Source organism: Melanaphis sacchari, unplaced genomic scaffold (assembly GCF_002803265.2).
Source record: "Melanaphis sacchari strain LSU unplaced genomic scaffold, SCAv2.0 Contig68_pilon_pilon, whole genome shotgun sequence".
Taxonomy (NCBI): Eukaryota; Metazoa; Arthropoda; class Insecta; order Hemiptera; family Aphididae; genus Melanaphis; species Melanaphis sacchari.
The window spans coordinates 1-16,241 of record NW_020271494.1 but is presented as its reverse complement, the minus strand read 5'-3'; the positions used below and the strand labels follow the sequence as shown (position 1 = coordinate 16,241).

Below are 16,241 nucleotides of genomic sequence, written 5' to 3'. Positions count from 1 at the left end.
TATTAAATAGAAGTAATAAAAATGATGTGGGTATAAAAAACTATAAGTATCCCAGGACAAAGCAATGAGAACAACATATTATTGAGTTTTCAAACAAAAAATTGCGACAGTTTGGATAGAGACTCTTTTATTGACTAAAACAACCTTCCACAACAACAAATGTGATAGGGACATAGTTCATAGAATATATTTTAGTCACTGTAAAAAATTAATGAAAAAAATTAAAAATTACTAAAATATGTAAAATAAATTTGAGTGTATTTCATTTAGAACAATCGAACAAATAAACATTTTTTATTAGATTTAAAATAGGTACCTCATTTCAATAAAAATATGTATTTACAATAAAATCCGTTCACTAATAATAAATGAACTATGAAGTAGTAATAAAATATAATATTTATACATACTTACATGTGTCGAAGCAATAATATGATGATCTATACTACAGTCTACAATATTACAACACAACTCTAATAACTACAATAACTATATTATTATAATATATATATTTTACTAACTAGTAAACCATATAGATATCGATATGTATATAATATGTCTTAAACCTATACTGACATACCGTCTCCACTCAGAATCGTTTTTCTTATACCCCCTTAATATTTGAGTTAATAAACTTTTTAAAACTAGCAAATTATCTAGGACTACGAATTTGACAAAGAGGGGGGGGGGTATTGGTGTTCATATTTTTAAATGCGGTGGCAGAAATTAGTTTTTTGGTGTTCCAAGCCTGACAAACGGTCGAATCGATCTGAAAGTGTCACGAAATACTGCTAATGTTCACTTACAGTGGTTAAGGTAACAGCTATTGTGAATTTTAATTTTTTAAGTACGTTTTAGGAAATAAAAAATGTCTACGAATTTGACAAAGGGGGTGGATATTGCCGTATTGGCTACATATTCATATTTTTAAATGCGGTGGCAGAAATTAGTTTTATTACAGTCTTATAGAATTTGATTTTCCTTGGAAATAGTTTATATATTTATAGTTTATAAATTCGTGGTAATGATATCGTATACCTACACGGTGAATTGTTATCATGGTGTCAACTGTGGCGCGGTACGAAACGCTTACCACATTCACCCTGAGTGAAACCAGGTAAACTACCTAGTAATTATTAAGTATAATATTCGCCCCCCCCCCCTTATAAAAGGGTCTAGGGACGCCACTGGTGTGATGCACTGCATGTATTTGGTCAAACGCCTATCCTTCATGTGTTAAACCAATTATTTAGAAATAATGATAAATTAATCTATTAGCTATTTTTTTAAAACTTCTCATATTGCTCCTAGCATTACTTTTTTTAAATTTAATTTTATTAATATATAATACCAAATTGATTAAAGCCAATTTTATTGAACTGTTATTTAAAAAAAATATAGGAAGTTATAAAATGAAATACAATTATAATTTAATATATTTTACAATAGAGTATAGTATATGGACATTTATGTAATTGTAATAATATATTATACATTTATAGTGTATACAGATAATTATATTTATATATTATGTTACTTACAAAGTCCGGAATTGTACATGTCGTAGCAAGCGCGAGCCATGAAATGAAAATTGAAAAGCATGACAAAATATTTTGTCATGATGAAAAGTGTATAAAATTATGTAAGGTTAGGGTATTGGGTCCTAGTTAATGGTAATTGAACCTTGGTCATAACCGCCTTAAACAGTAACGCCAACGACCACATCACATTCGCGCCGTGAGAACTTTTTTTAAGAAATATGAATTATATAGCGTGCGTTCTAGGTTAATATGAAATTATTTTTATTTACAACACTAATTATTAGTTCTTAAGGTTAGGTTATTAAGTACGTCGGAAATTTCCCTGATATTATAAACATTTATATTACACTAATAAAAAAAATGTTAATAATAACGATTGCTGTATTCGTAAACATAAAGAATAAAATTGAAAAATGTGTACAACATTTTAGCTTGTTGAACTGTCATTTTGTATATCTGAAAATAAGAGTTATTAAATAAATTAGTTTTAAATAAAAACTTACCTATGTCCTATATGCAAATGAAATAAATGTAAAATTAATAAATGTAATTTATGTAACTATTTAAAGTAAATAAATATTATATTTTCTGTGTTTCTATGGTAAAATGAATTATATTTTTTATATAAAATATACAAAACTTAGCTTAGGTTCAAAAAAAATTCCAGAAAATCACGATCCCAAATATCTTAGATTTCACCCCACTGATCCGGTTTTACGGTTGATGGACATTTTCCAACTGCAAAATATGACTAAGAATACACATTTAATCGATTTAAAAAAAAAATCAGGATGATAAGTGCAATATTAAAGAAATTAGGATTTCGTGGATATTTGAAAAACGTCCAGGCTGCTTACGTATAGCCGCAAATACGTTATTTCATAATTTTGCGGACCATATGTAGTAAAAAACCTATAAAACACAACCAAACTCTATGAATTTATATTTTTCTGATAGATAATTACACGCTAAATCGTTTGATTTACAAAACTTAGCTTAGGTTCAAAAAAAATTCCATAAAATCACGTATTAATCATAAATTATTCAGTATATTTTCAGCGTTTTAGCGGGTTTTTTCTTTTTTGAACGTAAGGCTATTTCTATTTTGTTTTTTACCTAAAATTTATGCGCATAATTTTTTTTGATAGACCACTATGTGCTGAATATTTACATATATTATTTGTCATAGTACAATAATTATTATTTTTATTTAAATTGCTTCGAAAAATGATATGCTTTGACGATCCCAAATATCTTAGATTTCACCCCACTGATCCGGTTTTACGGTTGATGGAAATTTTCCAACTGGAAAATATGACTAAGGATACCATTCTGATCATTTTAAAAAAAAAATCAAGTCGATAAGTGCAATATTAAAGAAATTAGGTTTACGTGAATATTTGAAAAACGTCCATGCTGCTTACGTATAGCTGCAAATATGTTATTTCATAATTTTGCGGACCATATGTAGTAGAAAACCTATATTCCTCAACCAAACTCTACGAATTTATATTTTTCTGATAGATAATAACACGGTGAATCGTTTGATGTACAAAACTTAGCTTATGTTCAAAAACAATTCCAGAAAATCACGTATTAATCATAAATTATTCAGTATATTTTCATCGTTTTAGCGCGTTTTTTCTTTTTTGAACGTAAGGCTATTTCTATTTCGTTTTTTACCTAAAATTTATGCGCATAATTTTTTTTGATAGACCACTATGTGCTGAATATTTACATATATTATTTGTCATAGTACAATAATTATATAAATTGCAACGAGTGGCCCTGTATTTCTTATTATCAAAATAATCTGATAACATGATTATCCACGCCGACGTCAAAGTAATGTCTCATTATTTCATTATTCTCATTTATATTATGTTAATTATATTAAATTTTTGATCGTAAATCACATACTTACCTGATGATACTTACTTGATACTTACCTTCACTCGTTCGGATTGTCTGTCCATTATTATGCAAATTTTGTACTACCGCTTTCAAAAAGATATCCCTCGACTCTAAATGACTTACTCTATACCCCCAAACTGTTTTAAGTTCCCTGGTTAGGTTATATTAAGAAAACATATAGTAGTCATATTTTCTTACCTAGGGTATACCTAGTTGTATTTTCTCTATGAGCACATTACCTATGTGCCGTCGTCTTAAGGTATAAAGATAATTTAGTGATATGATATAAATTATTAAATATTTTTATTAATTTATAAGAAATCTAAATATGAAGATGGTTTCATACCTTCAATACTGACCATTACTTTATGCTCTTCAATTATCATATGCCTAGTTATAGAATAAAGCTGACCTACCATAGGTTATGATGTTTTTATACTTATGCTATTGCTATAGTTTATTTCTAGCAAGTATATAAGTACCTAATTTTTAATAATAGGTAATGATAACAAAAGTATAGAGCCCAGTCTAAGGTATTTCAGACGAGTCGCCAGTTATATGACCTATATTACAGAACAAGAGCTAACAAGTGATATAGACTAGGATTCTGTCATTGATGAATTTAATACTTTAGAAAATAGACGTGTGAATCTGTAAATATTGTAAACTAATCAATAATGATTAATAAATAAGTTAAAATATAAAAAATGTGACTTGTTTCTGTTCTATTTTTTTTATAATATCTATACTAGGTCTATGTGTGTTTAATATATAGGTAATTCAAATTTTTCACGGGCACACCAATGATGTTTAGTACTTTTATTACCTAATGCCATGGCTCACTATGGCTGGAAATTAATGAATATTACATTAAGAGTTTGTTTAAACATTTTTGTTTTCTAGAGCAATCTTTCTTTGCATAATAATATTATATATACCTAACTGTAAAGTGGAAGATCTATAATATAATTACTTCTAATACAATTCAAATTTTTAAAAAGTAATGTAACATAAAAGAGTAATGACAGATAGTTAAAACATTTTAAAAAAAAACTGATTTTGATATATTAAAAATAGAAATTATTAAAGAATAAAATAAAAATTTAAAATAAATATACCAAGTCACAATAAGAATAAATAAATTATTTATTAATTTAGAATAAATAGAATAATACAAATATATGATAATTATTAAAAATCAACCTTATCATTATACTTATCTAAAGCATAAGTCATATTCTCTGGGCTGACATTCTTAAATTTCTTTAAATTCTTAAATTGTTTAATTTGTATCTAAAATAACATTGCACATTAAATATAAATATTAATACATTTTTATCATGTTTATAAAAAAAATAATATTGATAACATTACATACCAAATGTGTTACCTCAGCAATATGAAGCCTGGTTATTTGTATAATATCTGGATATGAGGATTTAACAAGTTTAATAGCCATATAGCATAAGCCTAGAGCAACTTTAGCATTACCCTTTCCATTCCTAATATGAAAATAAAACACATTGTCAAATCAAATATTCAAATTATTAAAAATATAATTACTTTGCTGCAAGTTGAATAGCATTTGGATCAAATGCAAAATTTCCATTCAACCTATCCAAGATTATATTTTCTAACTGGTTGGAGGTGTAAGGCTTGAATAGTAATTTTTTAGTTTCCTATAGAAAAATTGAAAGGACAAATTTTTAATAACTATTAATAAAGTAACCAATTTTTCACGCATCTATTAACTACATTTAAGATAGGTACGGGTCCTGTTACTACTCGTTCAACCCAATCTATATGATTAGAAGTTGTTATTACAATTACTTTTGAACGACATTGATTAGACCAATTAAGTATATTACTTAGAACTTCTGGTTTACTACGACTCAAAAAGTCCACCTGACAAATAAAGGTTCAAAAGTTAAAAAAAAAAAATGTTAATTCAGTACTTAAATAGTTAAATTACATCATCAATCAATAAAATTGTGGATATTTCTCGAACTTTTGCTCCTGAAAAATAGTCATTAAGAAGTGTTTGAGCTTTGTCAGATGATACTGTTTGTGTGGTTAAATGCTTCCATATGACTGAAAAAGCTTTGTGTGCATCATTAAGCCTTAATCCTGCTACTTTCACAAACTAAATAAGATATTAAATTATAATTAGTCACTACTCATACAGAAAATAATCATTAAAATGTATTATAAGTTCAAAATTACTTTAAATCTATTTTTAAACAATATGTCAGTCTTAAGTGAATCTATTACATGTTGTACGGTAGTGGTTTTTCCACTACCACTTTCACCTGTGGTATGTATAACACTGTAAACATTTTATGTAAATAATTTTATACTAAGAAGTATTTATTACACAATATATTGACAAATTTAAAAATTTACCCTGTTAATTGGCGATTAATTTTTCCAGCTAAGAATGAATATAATATAGAATATTCACTTTTTCTGTATAGTAAATTTGGCTCAGTACGTAATAGGATTTTAGCATTAGATAATTGACTCCAGTGATTATTTGCTAACTGTGATTCTTGTTGTGGAGGTTTCTTGTTATATGACAATACTACTGAAAATAATTTAATAAATGATTCCTTAATAGAAAATTTAACTGAAAATAAAACAAACAAGACTACATGGGTGTACTGCTAACGTCTGTAATTCTTGTACTGTAGGTGGTTTTATGTTATATGACAGTACTGAAACAAATTTAATAAATGATTCATTAATAGAAAAATTAACTGAAAAAAAAAACAAACAATTAATAAGGTAATATTTCAAATTAGTTATTAGGTACTTATTTATAATCATAACTTATTAATTATTACTAAAAATAATTGACTGTTCTATTGTAAAAATTGAAATAAATGAAAAATTATTGTATTAATTTATTATAAAATTACCTTTATATTGTTTCTTAAGCTGCTTGCAGACATGTAGGCACCTTATAAAGTTAGCTATATGGCTAATCCACTTCGGCATATCAAAAAAAAAAAAAAATCGTCAAATATCGCAGACGACACTGTATGCGGACCCTGCACGACCGACGCGGGAATGCGTATTATGGATATAAGAAACCGCGGATTGTATGTATCAAAATCCAAAAAAAAAAAAGAACAAAAACAAAAACAAAAACGGGACAATATTGTATATTGATATTTTCGAACCGTGTGTAATAGCGGCGGAAAAATAAAAAGAACCTGCGCGACGGCGGCGGCCTTTGGCGATATAATATTATATGGCGGCGCGGGTAATTTCCCGAACGTTGAGCACTTGTTTGTGAGATCGTTCATGACCCGGGCGGCGCGCGGAGGGTATTGGCGTCGCAGTCACAGATATATAAAAATACTAGATACTAGATAGCCGACTTGGGTATTATTATTGTCGCCAGTAAAATGGCCGCCATCCTTATCTAAGAGGTGAATGTTCATGTTTCTTAGTATTGATAAGAACTATGTTAATATTATTTATTATTTAATACTAGGAATGATCAATGAACATTTAGAATTAAATTTATACACTTAAAGCTATTATTATTTTGTGTAACATCGTAGAAAAGTTTTTGAGTGGCATTAAGTTGTCCTATATGTCTTATACATTAATCACAATTTATATTTATAAATTTCGAAAATAAAAATAATAAAGTTCGAAAAATGATATGTTTTGACACTGTCATTTTGAACTGTCATTTTGTATATCTGAAAATAAGTTATTAAATAAATTAGTTTGAAATAATATGAAATCTTTAATATTGCACTTATCGACCTGATTTTTTTTTTAATTGTTCATAATGGTATTCTCATTGATATTTTACTGTTGGATAACTTCCATCAATCCTAAAACCGAATTAATAAGGTGAATTTTTCGAACATAAAAAACCGGTAGATTTTACATATAAACCGTAATTTTCGCTACATTATTTGAACATAACGCTCTAAAAACTTAAATATTTTTTCCAAGTCTATGAGGTTATTTTTTCCTGATAGAACGAATTATTATAAAAATTATTATGTGCAATGTGTTTTTGTACTTAAAATATTTTGGAAGTAATCATTTTTTGAACTTATAGAAAACGTTGATTGTACTAATAAACGGTAATTTTACCATCTACTTTTTGAACATAACGCTCTAAAAACTTAAATATTTTTCCCAAGTCTATGAGGTTAATTTTTCCTGATAGAACGAATTATTTTCTACGACTAACGAGAGCTGAGGAAATGGGAAATACGAAAACATGTTTTTACGGTCGAATTTCGTTTCCATTCGGCTTCTTAAATACCAGCATTAATTAACTTACCGGTGAGGGACGCAGCTCTGGCGTGGTGGCGTGTGCACCGTCGCTGCGTCAGTCGAAAAGTTGTAACCGATGATCATTACTCGTGACGTGTCGATTGGTTACGAGGGCAATATGATTTTTTGCAATTTTTATAACCCACAGATTAAAAATAGAAGCCTAATTTTCTTATTTTCACCTAAACTTTATGAGTTGTATTTTCTGATAGACTAGGTTGTGTAGAATTGATGTAAAGAAATACCCGTACAATTAAAAATAAAATAAATGTTCAAATGTTTAAATAATTAATATAATATATAAACTATGAAATTAAATATCTTTTCCCACAAAATCGATTTAAAATGTTTAATAATAATTAGTTCAAGTGCCACGATACGTAATATTATTACATTTGATTATATTTTGAGCAAAATTACATATGTTTAAAAATAACATTTATTGGAAATATGCATTTTGATTTAATAACTGGAGTTCATAGAATAGTAAATGAATGTCATTTAATGAGTCTAGACAATAGACGGTGTCCTTATCTTAATTAGGTTCGTTAATACAATTTTCGGGTGGGTTTGAAAGAAACAGCATAATTTGTTCATTCATCATTTAACATCCAAAGTATTAATTTCTTAAAATTATATTCAAAATCAGAAAATGGATAATACTGAAGTTTTAAAAATTTTTGAAAATATGAGTTTGGAGGATGGAATTTTAGAAACAGAGGTCGTCATCGTCATGAATAGACCTTTATTATTCGTAACAATACATTTCATAAAGGTTATTCATGACGTGACGGCCACTATTGTAGGTATGTAACCATACCATAATAATTTGTTACCTCAGTCTTACAAACTCATTTATATATATTAATATTATATATATATATATTTATTTTAATTCTAGAAAACACCAGAACTCATACATCAGTAAGGCTGAAAGGCAAAAAAAAAAAATGTTAAAGTAAGTAGTTATTTTCAACTTATTAAGAATGCAAAACATAGACTCAAGAAAACGGAAATATTGTTCATAAGTAATTAGGTATATAAAATAAAGTATTATTCAATATTATAATGTTGTTTGTTTTTTTAGTTTTAAGTCTATTTTATATAATTTTTTAAAAAATTGAAAAAAATTGAAAATTTCAAGTGCAAATACAATCCCGGATTAAGGTGGCGGGGGCGGGGGGGCAATGAGAACGCCGTCTCCATGATATTTGTAGTAGGTTCACCAAAATCGCAGGTATGGTAGCCCGGGATACTTGCTATGAGCTGTGTAAGTTTCAAAATGATCAGAATGGTATCCTTAGTCATATTTTACTGTTGGAAAACTTCCATCAATCCTAAAACCGAATTTACAAATATAAAATAATTTTACTATCTAATTTTTGAACATAACGCTCTAAAAACCTGAATATTTTTCTCAAGTCTATGAGGTTATTTTTTCCTGATAGAACGAATTATCAAACCTTAATTCTCGGTGAATAGACACTTGGTTAGTGTTCGTCCATTGTTGGTAGGAAATAAATTATTTAACTAATTTAGTTTTACAGTTTTCAATGTGTTGGAGAAGAAGCGATGGGACATATTCTGTAAAGCGTCACTCAACATCAGTCGGGAAGACTTAGACTCCGCTATAAACCTACAATAAAACCATAAATACAACATTGGATTCTATTTATTATAAAAAAAAATAAATACACATTATAACAATTATTAATTCAATCTTTTTTTGTGATTGTAATAATATCCTCATAGTAAAAGGTAAAAAAGTTAAAAACTTAATGGTTACAATGGTCTCATTTCAACCATTATTTTATTATTGTGGTAGGTATATATAATATATAATATTTTGGTAGTAATAACATTTTGAACAAAAAAAAACCGTTGATTTTACAAATATCACATAATTTTCCAATCATTTTTTGAACATAACGCTCTAAAAACTTTTGTTTTTGTCACAGTACTATGGTTATTTTATTTTAAATGATTTTTAACAAAAATATATTATGGCTATCCAAAATATCGTAATTTTAGCTAGAATCTAAATTATACATCTTATATAATGAGCTGTTCGTGGTGAGATCTTATCATGAATTATTAAACTATCCAAGCGTCCCAGGTTCAAACCCAACCTCGATCTCTTACTTTTTTACAAACAACACACTATTGAAAGTGTAGATTTGGGTTTTCTTTTCTGCACTTCGTTTCGGCATGATGAACTTAATAAAAAAAAAAAAAAAAACCTAAAACGTTAATATAATTTTTTATTTTCATGTTTAAAAACATGATTCATTCAATAATCAAAATTCTGATTAGTCATGTTAGTTGCACTACAACAATGAACTTTTCTCAACAGAGTTATTATATTAATTTAAAGCTATATAAATGTATTTGGATATCTCATACCGTCATCGATAAACAATAATGATAATAATTGATAAAAATTTTCTTGGTACTAATAATTATTAACATTATTTTTGTATAGTTAAATAATTATAAACTATAAAATATAATAGCCGTTAAGTAGAAGCTTTTTACAAGCTTTTCCTCGTTCGACTTTGGAACTCGACTTTCGCTTTGGAAGGATCAATTGTGATTTTAAAAAAAATTAAGATATATGAAAAATTAAAATTTATTAATTAATTTATTATTTATTTATTTCAAATTAAAATTTTAACTCCAGATACAATTTTAGTTGCTTCTATTTGGCACATAATATAACAGGATGATACACCAGGCCAGCTGTACGGCGGGTTTCGATCTCCCGGATGTGCAGTTCACGTACCAATCCTGGCCGCCGGATATGCGAGGTCCTTCGTCGGGCGGGGCGACAGTAAGCATAGAGCTATGGTTGGTGACCGTTTGAAACGACGGCGATTCGGCGGACACTTCGCACCGATATTTGCCGCTACTTGCCAGTTCCAGGGGCCTTAGAACTACGCTTTCCGCCGTGGATTGCTTCTCGTCGACGTGCACTCCCGTAACGTCGAAAACTTGTAATTCCGGCGATTCCCCGGGCAGGAATCTATAAAATTCGTTGCCGTTTTTGTACCATTTGACCGTGTACAGTTTTTCACCCTGTAGGTCATATTTGCACTGAAGTCTGGTGCTATGTCCCACGAGAGTATATTCATCGATTCTGAGCTCCGTGATTCTCAGGCAATACGCGTAGTAGACGATCAGGTTAAGTGTCCACAGCACTTGCAGTAGGCATCGAGACATGTTTATTACACTACTTGTCAGTTGTCAGTGTTGTCTCAACTTGTCACATTGACATAATATTTGGAAATCTCGTTAAATTAAAAGTATATGAAGTTAATCTAAGTTTTGTATATTATATAAAGATTCAGTGTGATATCACTCGAGAATTCGTAAATTTAAAGTTGTTATCATTTTAAAAGCCCGCCACTGGAGTATTGATAAACAAAAGATAAGAGAAGATGTGTTATACCGTGTTTGGAAATCCTGAATGATTGCTTAATGATTTTGTTTACCAAGTTTGGCAGCACTGACGGGCGTGGGATTATGTTAGTAGGTGGGATATAATGCTGTGTGGGTTTATCACCGAGCTGGAACGTCTCTTTTCCGTTCCGACTTCCGAACCTGAACATCATCAGTGCGTCAGTCGTCTTGTCTATGCCGTGTAACCGTGAACCTTCTTCGTATCACGTGAGTATGACTTGTATAGCCCCGGAATTATGGGTATATTCTTGACGACATGTTGTGTAAAACCACCTTAGGTGAACCTATAAGTCGTTATAGGGTGGCTCACACTTATAATTCTATATAATCATTGCAACTTTGAATTTTCATAAATTTTGAATGGACGAGCGCGTGACCACGTAGCCAATAAATGTGAGGTTATTTTACATAACAATTCGTCAAGAAGTTAATAAATAAATAAATATTCCACGTGGGTGGTAGGTAGGTACATAGGCAGAAAATCCCATTTCTGTGTAATACCATCTAAAAATAATACCACGAAAATATAATCCCAACTACTAATAAACCCACATACATTTGATACCATGATTGTAAGATTAGGTTAGGTTAACAAAATAATATTTTATAGGAAATATTGTGTAATGTTGGGTATGCGAATAAAATAAAATAATTTTATTTGTAATCGAGATAAGTAATAACTAATAACATTGATTTACTAATTAAAAAGGACAAACTACCCGTCCGCAACTGTCAGCGGGTGTGTACATGCCTATAGTCTATCGTAGGTTAATGTAGGTACTCTCAGTGGTGCAGGAACTATTTTTCATGAGGGGGGGGGGCAAAACCTAATAAAAACCTAACAACTATTATAATATATTTATTTGTAATTGATAAAAGAAACCCTTTCTTAATATTTTATTCTTTTAACGTTGATATAGGTAGTATATGTATATATATTTTTTTTATTTAAAAGTTAACCAGCTAGTTTAACATAGCAAAAGTTTACCAATATATTATATGTATAAATTTATACATTTATATATTGAAAAAAAACATGAAACATATTTACTTTATACCTAAAATTAAAATAACAGTATCTAAATTAATATAATAAATAAGTTTTAAAAGAAATATATTTACTATATAGGTACTTAAAGTTGTATTACAAAAGTAACAATATATTATACAGAAATATAAAAAATGTATTTAATTTATACCTTAGTCCTTAAGTTATATTCTAAAGTAACAATATGTCAATATATAAATAAATATAAAATACAAATAATAAATAAATGTATATAAATACAAATAAAATAAAATAAACTTCACAAACGTTATTTTTTAAAAAGAATTACCTGTAAGATTAATAAAAATTTCCAAATGTTGATTTCCTTTGTGAAGTTCTGGAAACAAATTCTTTGGCAATCAAATTCAAATCAATTTTTGCTGTCATAGACTTATGAATGTGTAAAATCATCATATGAGTTAATCTCTTTTGGGTCATTTCAAATTGTATATTTTAAATTATTATTTAAAGTAAACAAATGACCGTAGATACATCAAAAAATATGGAAAAATCACGAAAATTAGCAAATTATTTTGAGTTAAGAATTCGTAAAAATTTTTTTTTTAAATCTAAGATTTGAACATGTAATACAAGATTACTCATAAGTTTGTCTACCTTTATCAATAAAAAAATCTCTACCGGAAAGTCAAACTAAATTTTTATGAGCGTTTGAAATTCAAATTTTTACAACATTGGATATTCACTCGATTTCTCTTGTAGCGATTTCCTTATTTTCTTGTAATTCAAAAACGAATAATTATTCTAGGTTTTTTATTAAGTAATTTCGTCCAAATTTGAACTTAAAATGACTATAAAAATAAAATTTGATTATGTATTTTTTAGTATGCATTTTCGAAAATGTGTGGCTCTGGTGGTCCGGGATTATGCAGCAAGACGCTGCAATCTCCCGGACCCACTTACATTAGATGAGAAAGATTTCATCAAATTCCTGAAAGAATTAAATGGACAGTATGCAGAAATGGCGGCCGTCATATATCTAGCCTTATGTGGGGTTGAATTCTCAACCCCCAAGGCCAGATTGACGGTCACCGAGTGGCTGCGTTGGCCACAAACATTGGCCAAAGTACGTAGATAATTTTTAAATAATTGATGGCCTCATAGTGGTTAATATTGTATTAATTAATCATGTTTGTTTCTAGATATTATATGGCCGTTACAGCAATAAAAATCTGGCGGGTGAACTTCAAGACTACCCCCTTTACAACATTCAATCAAGTTGGGTTGTACCGGGGAGTCGTGAAAGGTTCACCCCCAGTCCAAAGACAATTTCGGATATCAGGGGGGGTCCTCAGTGACTATGGGAACCCCCGATATCCGAATTTTAACCTCCCCAAATACAATCAAGTAAGTATTTTAGTTTGCCTTGCTTAAAACATAGAAACTACCTACATAATCTAATCAAATGTTTTTTAAATAATGTTTTATAGCCAGCAAAGAAGAGACGGAAAAAAATAGTTTTGGCTGATCTTGAAACTGTAAGAATTTTATAATTTTAGTTAATTATTGTATTGAAAATTTCAAATTAAGCTATAATTTAATATTTTTATTTTTTCAGGAAGTCAGCAGTCAACAAGTATTAGCCATCCTTCCGCCAGTGACCTCTCCTGTCCCTGGGTCCTCCCAGGGAGGAGAGGTCACTGGCCCCTCCCCCCTCCTTCCTCTCCTGAAAGTCCTTTGTTCCATCCTGTTTTCCATTCCATTGATCTTCCTATGTATTCCTCATCCTCTCACTCCTTATATCCTCCTGTTCTTTCCACACACTCTTCTTCCACCCTCTCCATACCAACTTACGCTTCTTCCCCACACTCCTCTCATATCCCTTCTCCCGCTCCTGGCCCATCCACCGACATGGCGACTTCGGTCGAAACTGACGCAGCATCCCATGGCCTAAAGCCAGGGGATGCTGTGAATGTTTTGACCAGGGGTCGTCCATGGCTGGCTGCTATTGTCGAGCAAATCGACGAGGACCATATAACTTATTTTCACCCTGCACTTAAGGTGAAAAGAAGTTATGTGGTTTCCCTAAGTTTTGCTCGACCTTATCAGCCACAATGTGTGGATGGGAAAATTAAATTGTTGAATGAGATAAAAGACAAAACCAAAAATAGAAATTTTAAACAATTAGTAAGCTTCTATGAAAAAGGATTAAATAAATTCCTAAAGAGTTAGGTCTTTTATCTCATTCAACAATTTCTTCCTTCCTTCCTTCCTGTAAATAATGTATATAATATAATGTAAATAATGTATATATAATGTATATAATGTATATAATATAATGTAAATAATGTATATATAATGTAAATAATGTATATATAATGTATATAATGTATATAATGTAATGTAAATAATGTATATATAAATGTGTTATAAATGTGAATAATTTATGATTAATACGTGATTTTCTGGAATTTTTTTTGAAACCAAGTGCGCTGGTGTACTCAACGATCGCGTAATTATCTATCAGAAAACATGGTAATTGGAAATAAGAGAATACAGTTTTCACTGCATATATATCCGCGTACCAGAAGAAGGTATTTGCAGCTATAATGTAAGGCATGACGTTTTCAAATATTCACGAAACTAATTTTTATATACTTATTTGACTTGATTTTTAAATGATCAGAATGGTATCTTAGTCATATTTTATACTGGAAAATTTACCACCGTAAAAACTTGATCAGGTGAAATTCAGCATATTGGGATCGTCAAAGGGTTGTTTCATTTTCAGCTACTTAAATTTAAAAGAATAATTTGCTGCGCTATGACAAATAATATATGTAAATATTCAGTACATAGTGGTTCTATCAAAAATGCATAAATTAAAAATAGAAATAGCCTTTACGTTCAAAAGAAAAACGGCTCAAACGAGAAAATATACCACAATTTATGATTACTGCGATTTTCTTAAATTTTGTTCCAAGCCAGTTTTAGCATCAAACGATTCAGCGTAATTATTCATCAGAAAATATAAATCTGTAGAGTTTGGTTGAGGAATGAGAATATAGATACTCGAGATTTGATAAATTCTGTCCAAATTGATCTTTAAATGCTTATAAAAATCAAAATTTATGTATTTTTAATATTTTTCACCATGTATTGTAAAATATCAGGAGTCTTTATTAAATTTGCACTTTTGGTCTATCTGAGAACTTAATGATGATGAGAAAAACTAAAATTAAATCAGAATCGCTGTAATAGTTCAAAAAGAGAGCCAAAATGAGCCAAATCATGGTGAGAAATGCCAATATACCGATTCGCGCATCATAAATACAGTTATTCGTTTGAATTATTACTTATAAACGTAATTTTTGATACACCACAATATGTTTGATGAAACAGAACATAGCAAAAGATACATATAGCGGCTATATCAAAGCGAATTAGAAATACCTGATGATTAACGATGTTATTTTTAACCGGCACTACTTCAGCATGGCATATTATATTTTTAAATCATGCACTCATTAATGGTGTAAAGGCCTGAGCGATCATGTGTCGCTGATTTAAACCAGTGAACAAACCATCCGGTGAAGTACAGATTTACCTCGGAGAATTGTAGTTCATTTATTTTCTGCTTTCAGTTATAAGTTCCCACAGCCGTAATTAGTCCTGCTTTTGAACGAAATCTGAATAGCCAGTACTTTTATCATGCAGATGACTTACAATTATGAAGAATTGGATTTTTGGTATTCTAAAAGCGGACGTAACGTGGCTGGAGAATACCTAATACCTCCTTTGAAATGAGCTTATTGTTTAATGCGAGAGACTGTACTTGCAATCGGTATCAGTATCGAGTTAGAGCAAACAAGAAATACTGAACTGGTGCAATTCGGTAAATCCGTATTACCCGTTTAGACGGTCGTTGATTGACTGATGGAACAAAACACTGATCGATAGTAATGAATCAGGATTGTACCACACCACATGTAAACTGTCCTGGCATACCGACCCAC

The 16,241-nt window shown here is 29.7% G+C and overlaps 2 protein-coding genes across 2 annotated transcripts; both read right to left on the bottom strand.

Moving 5' to 3' along the window:
* Nucleotides 1-1,904: 1,904 nt before the first annotated feature.
* Nucleotides 1,905-5,651, bottom strand: LOC112600750 (origin recognition complex subunit 1-like). The gene is made up of 6 exons (XM_025348056.1): nucleotides 5,639-5,651; nucleotides 5,428-5,585; nucleotides 5,211-5,360; nucleotides 5,019-5,134; nucleotides 4,834-4,957; nucleotides 1,905-1,997 (listed from the first exon to the last, which is right to left on the bottom strand). Exons 1-6 carry the CDS (start codon nucleotides 5,649-5,651, stop codon nucleotides 1,905-1,907), a joined length of 654 nt encoding a protein of 217 aa, XP_025203841.1.
* A 4,797-nt stretch (nucleotides 5,652-10,448) lies between these two features.
* On the bottom strand, nucleotides 10,449-10,979 carry LOC112600749. The gene has a single exon (XM_025348055.1). It carries the CDS (start codon nucleotides 10,977-10,979, stop codon nucleotides 10,449-10,451), a length of 531 nt encoding a protein of 176 aa, XP_025203840.1.
* Between the last annotated feature and the right edge of the window lie 5,262 nt (nucleotides 10,980-16,241).

Bases quoted from the DNA above. Each gene is read 5' to 3' on its own strand.
- LOC112600750 (XM_025348056.1), bottom strand. The intron at 5,361-5,427 runs GTAATTTAACTA...TTTATTTGTCAG, and splicing joins CAATTTTATTGATTGATGAT to GTGGACTTTTTGAGTCGTAG. The intron at 4,958-5,018 runs GTAATTATATTT...TTTTCATATTAG, and splicing joins GCTATTCAACTTGCAGCAAA to GAATGGAAAGGGTAATGCTA.
- LOC112600749 (XM_025348055.1), bottom strand. From the start codon at position 10,979: ATGTCTCGATGCCTACTGCAAGTGCTGTGGACACTTAACCTGATCGTC.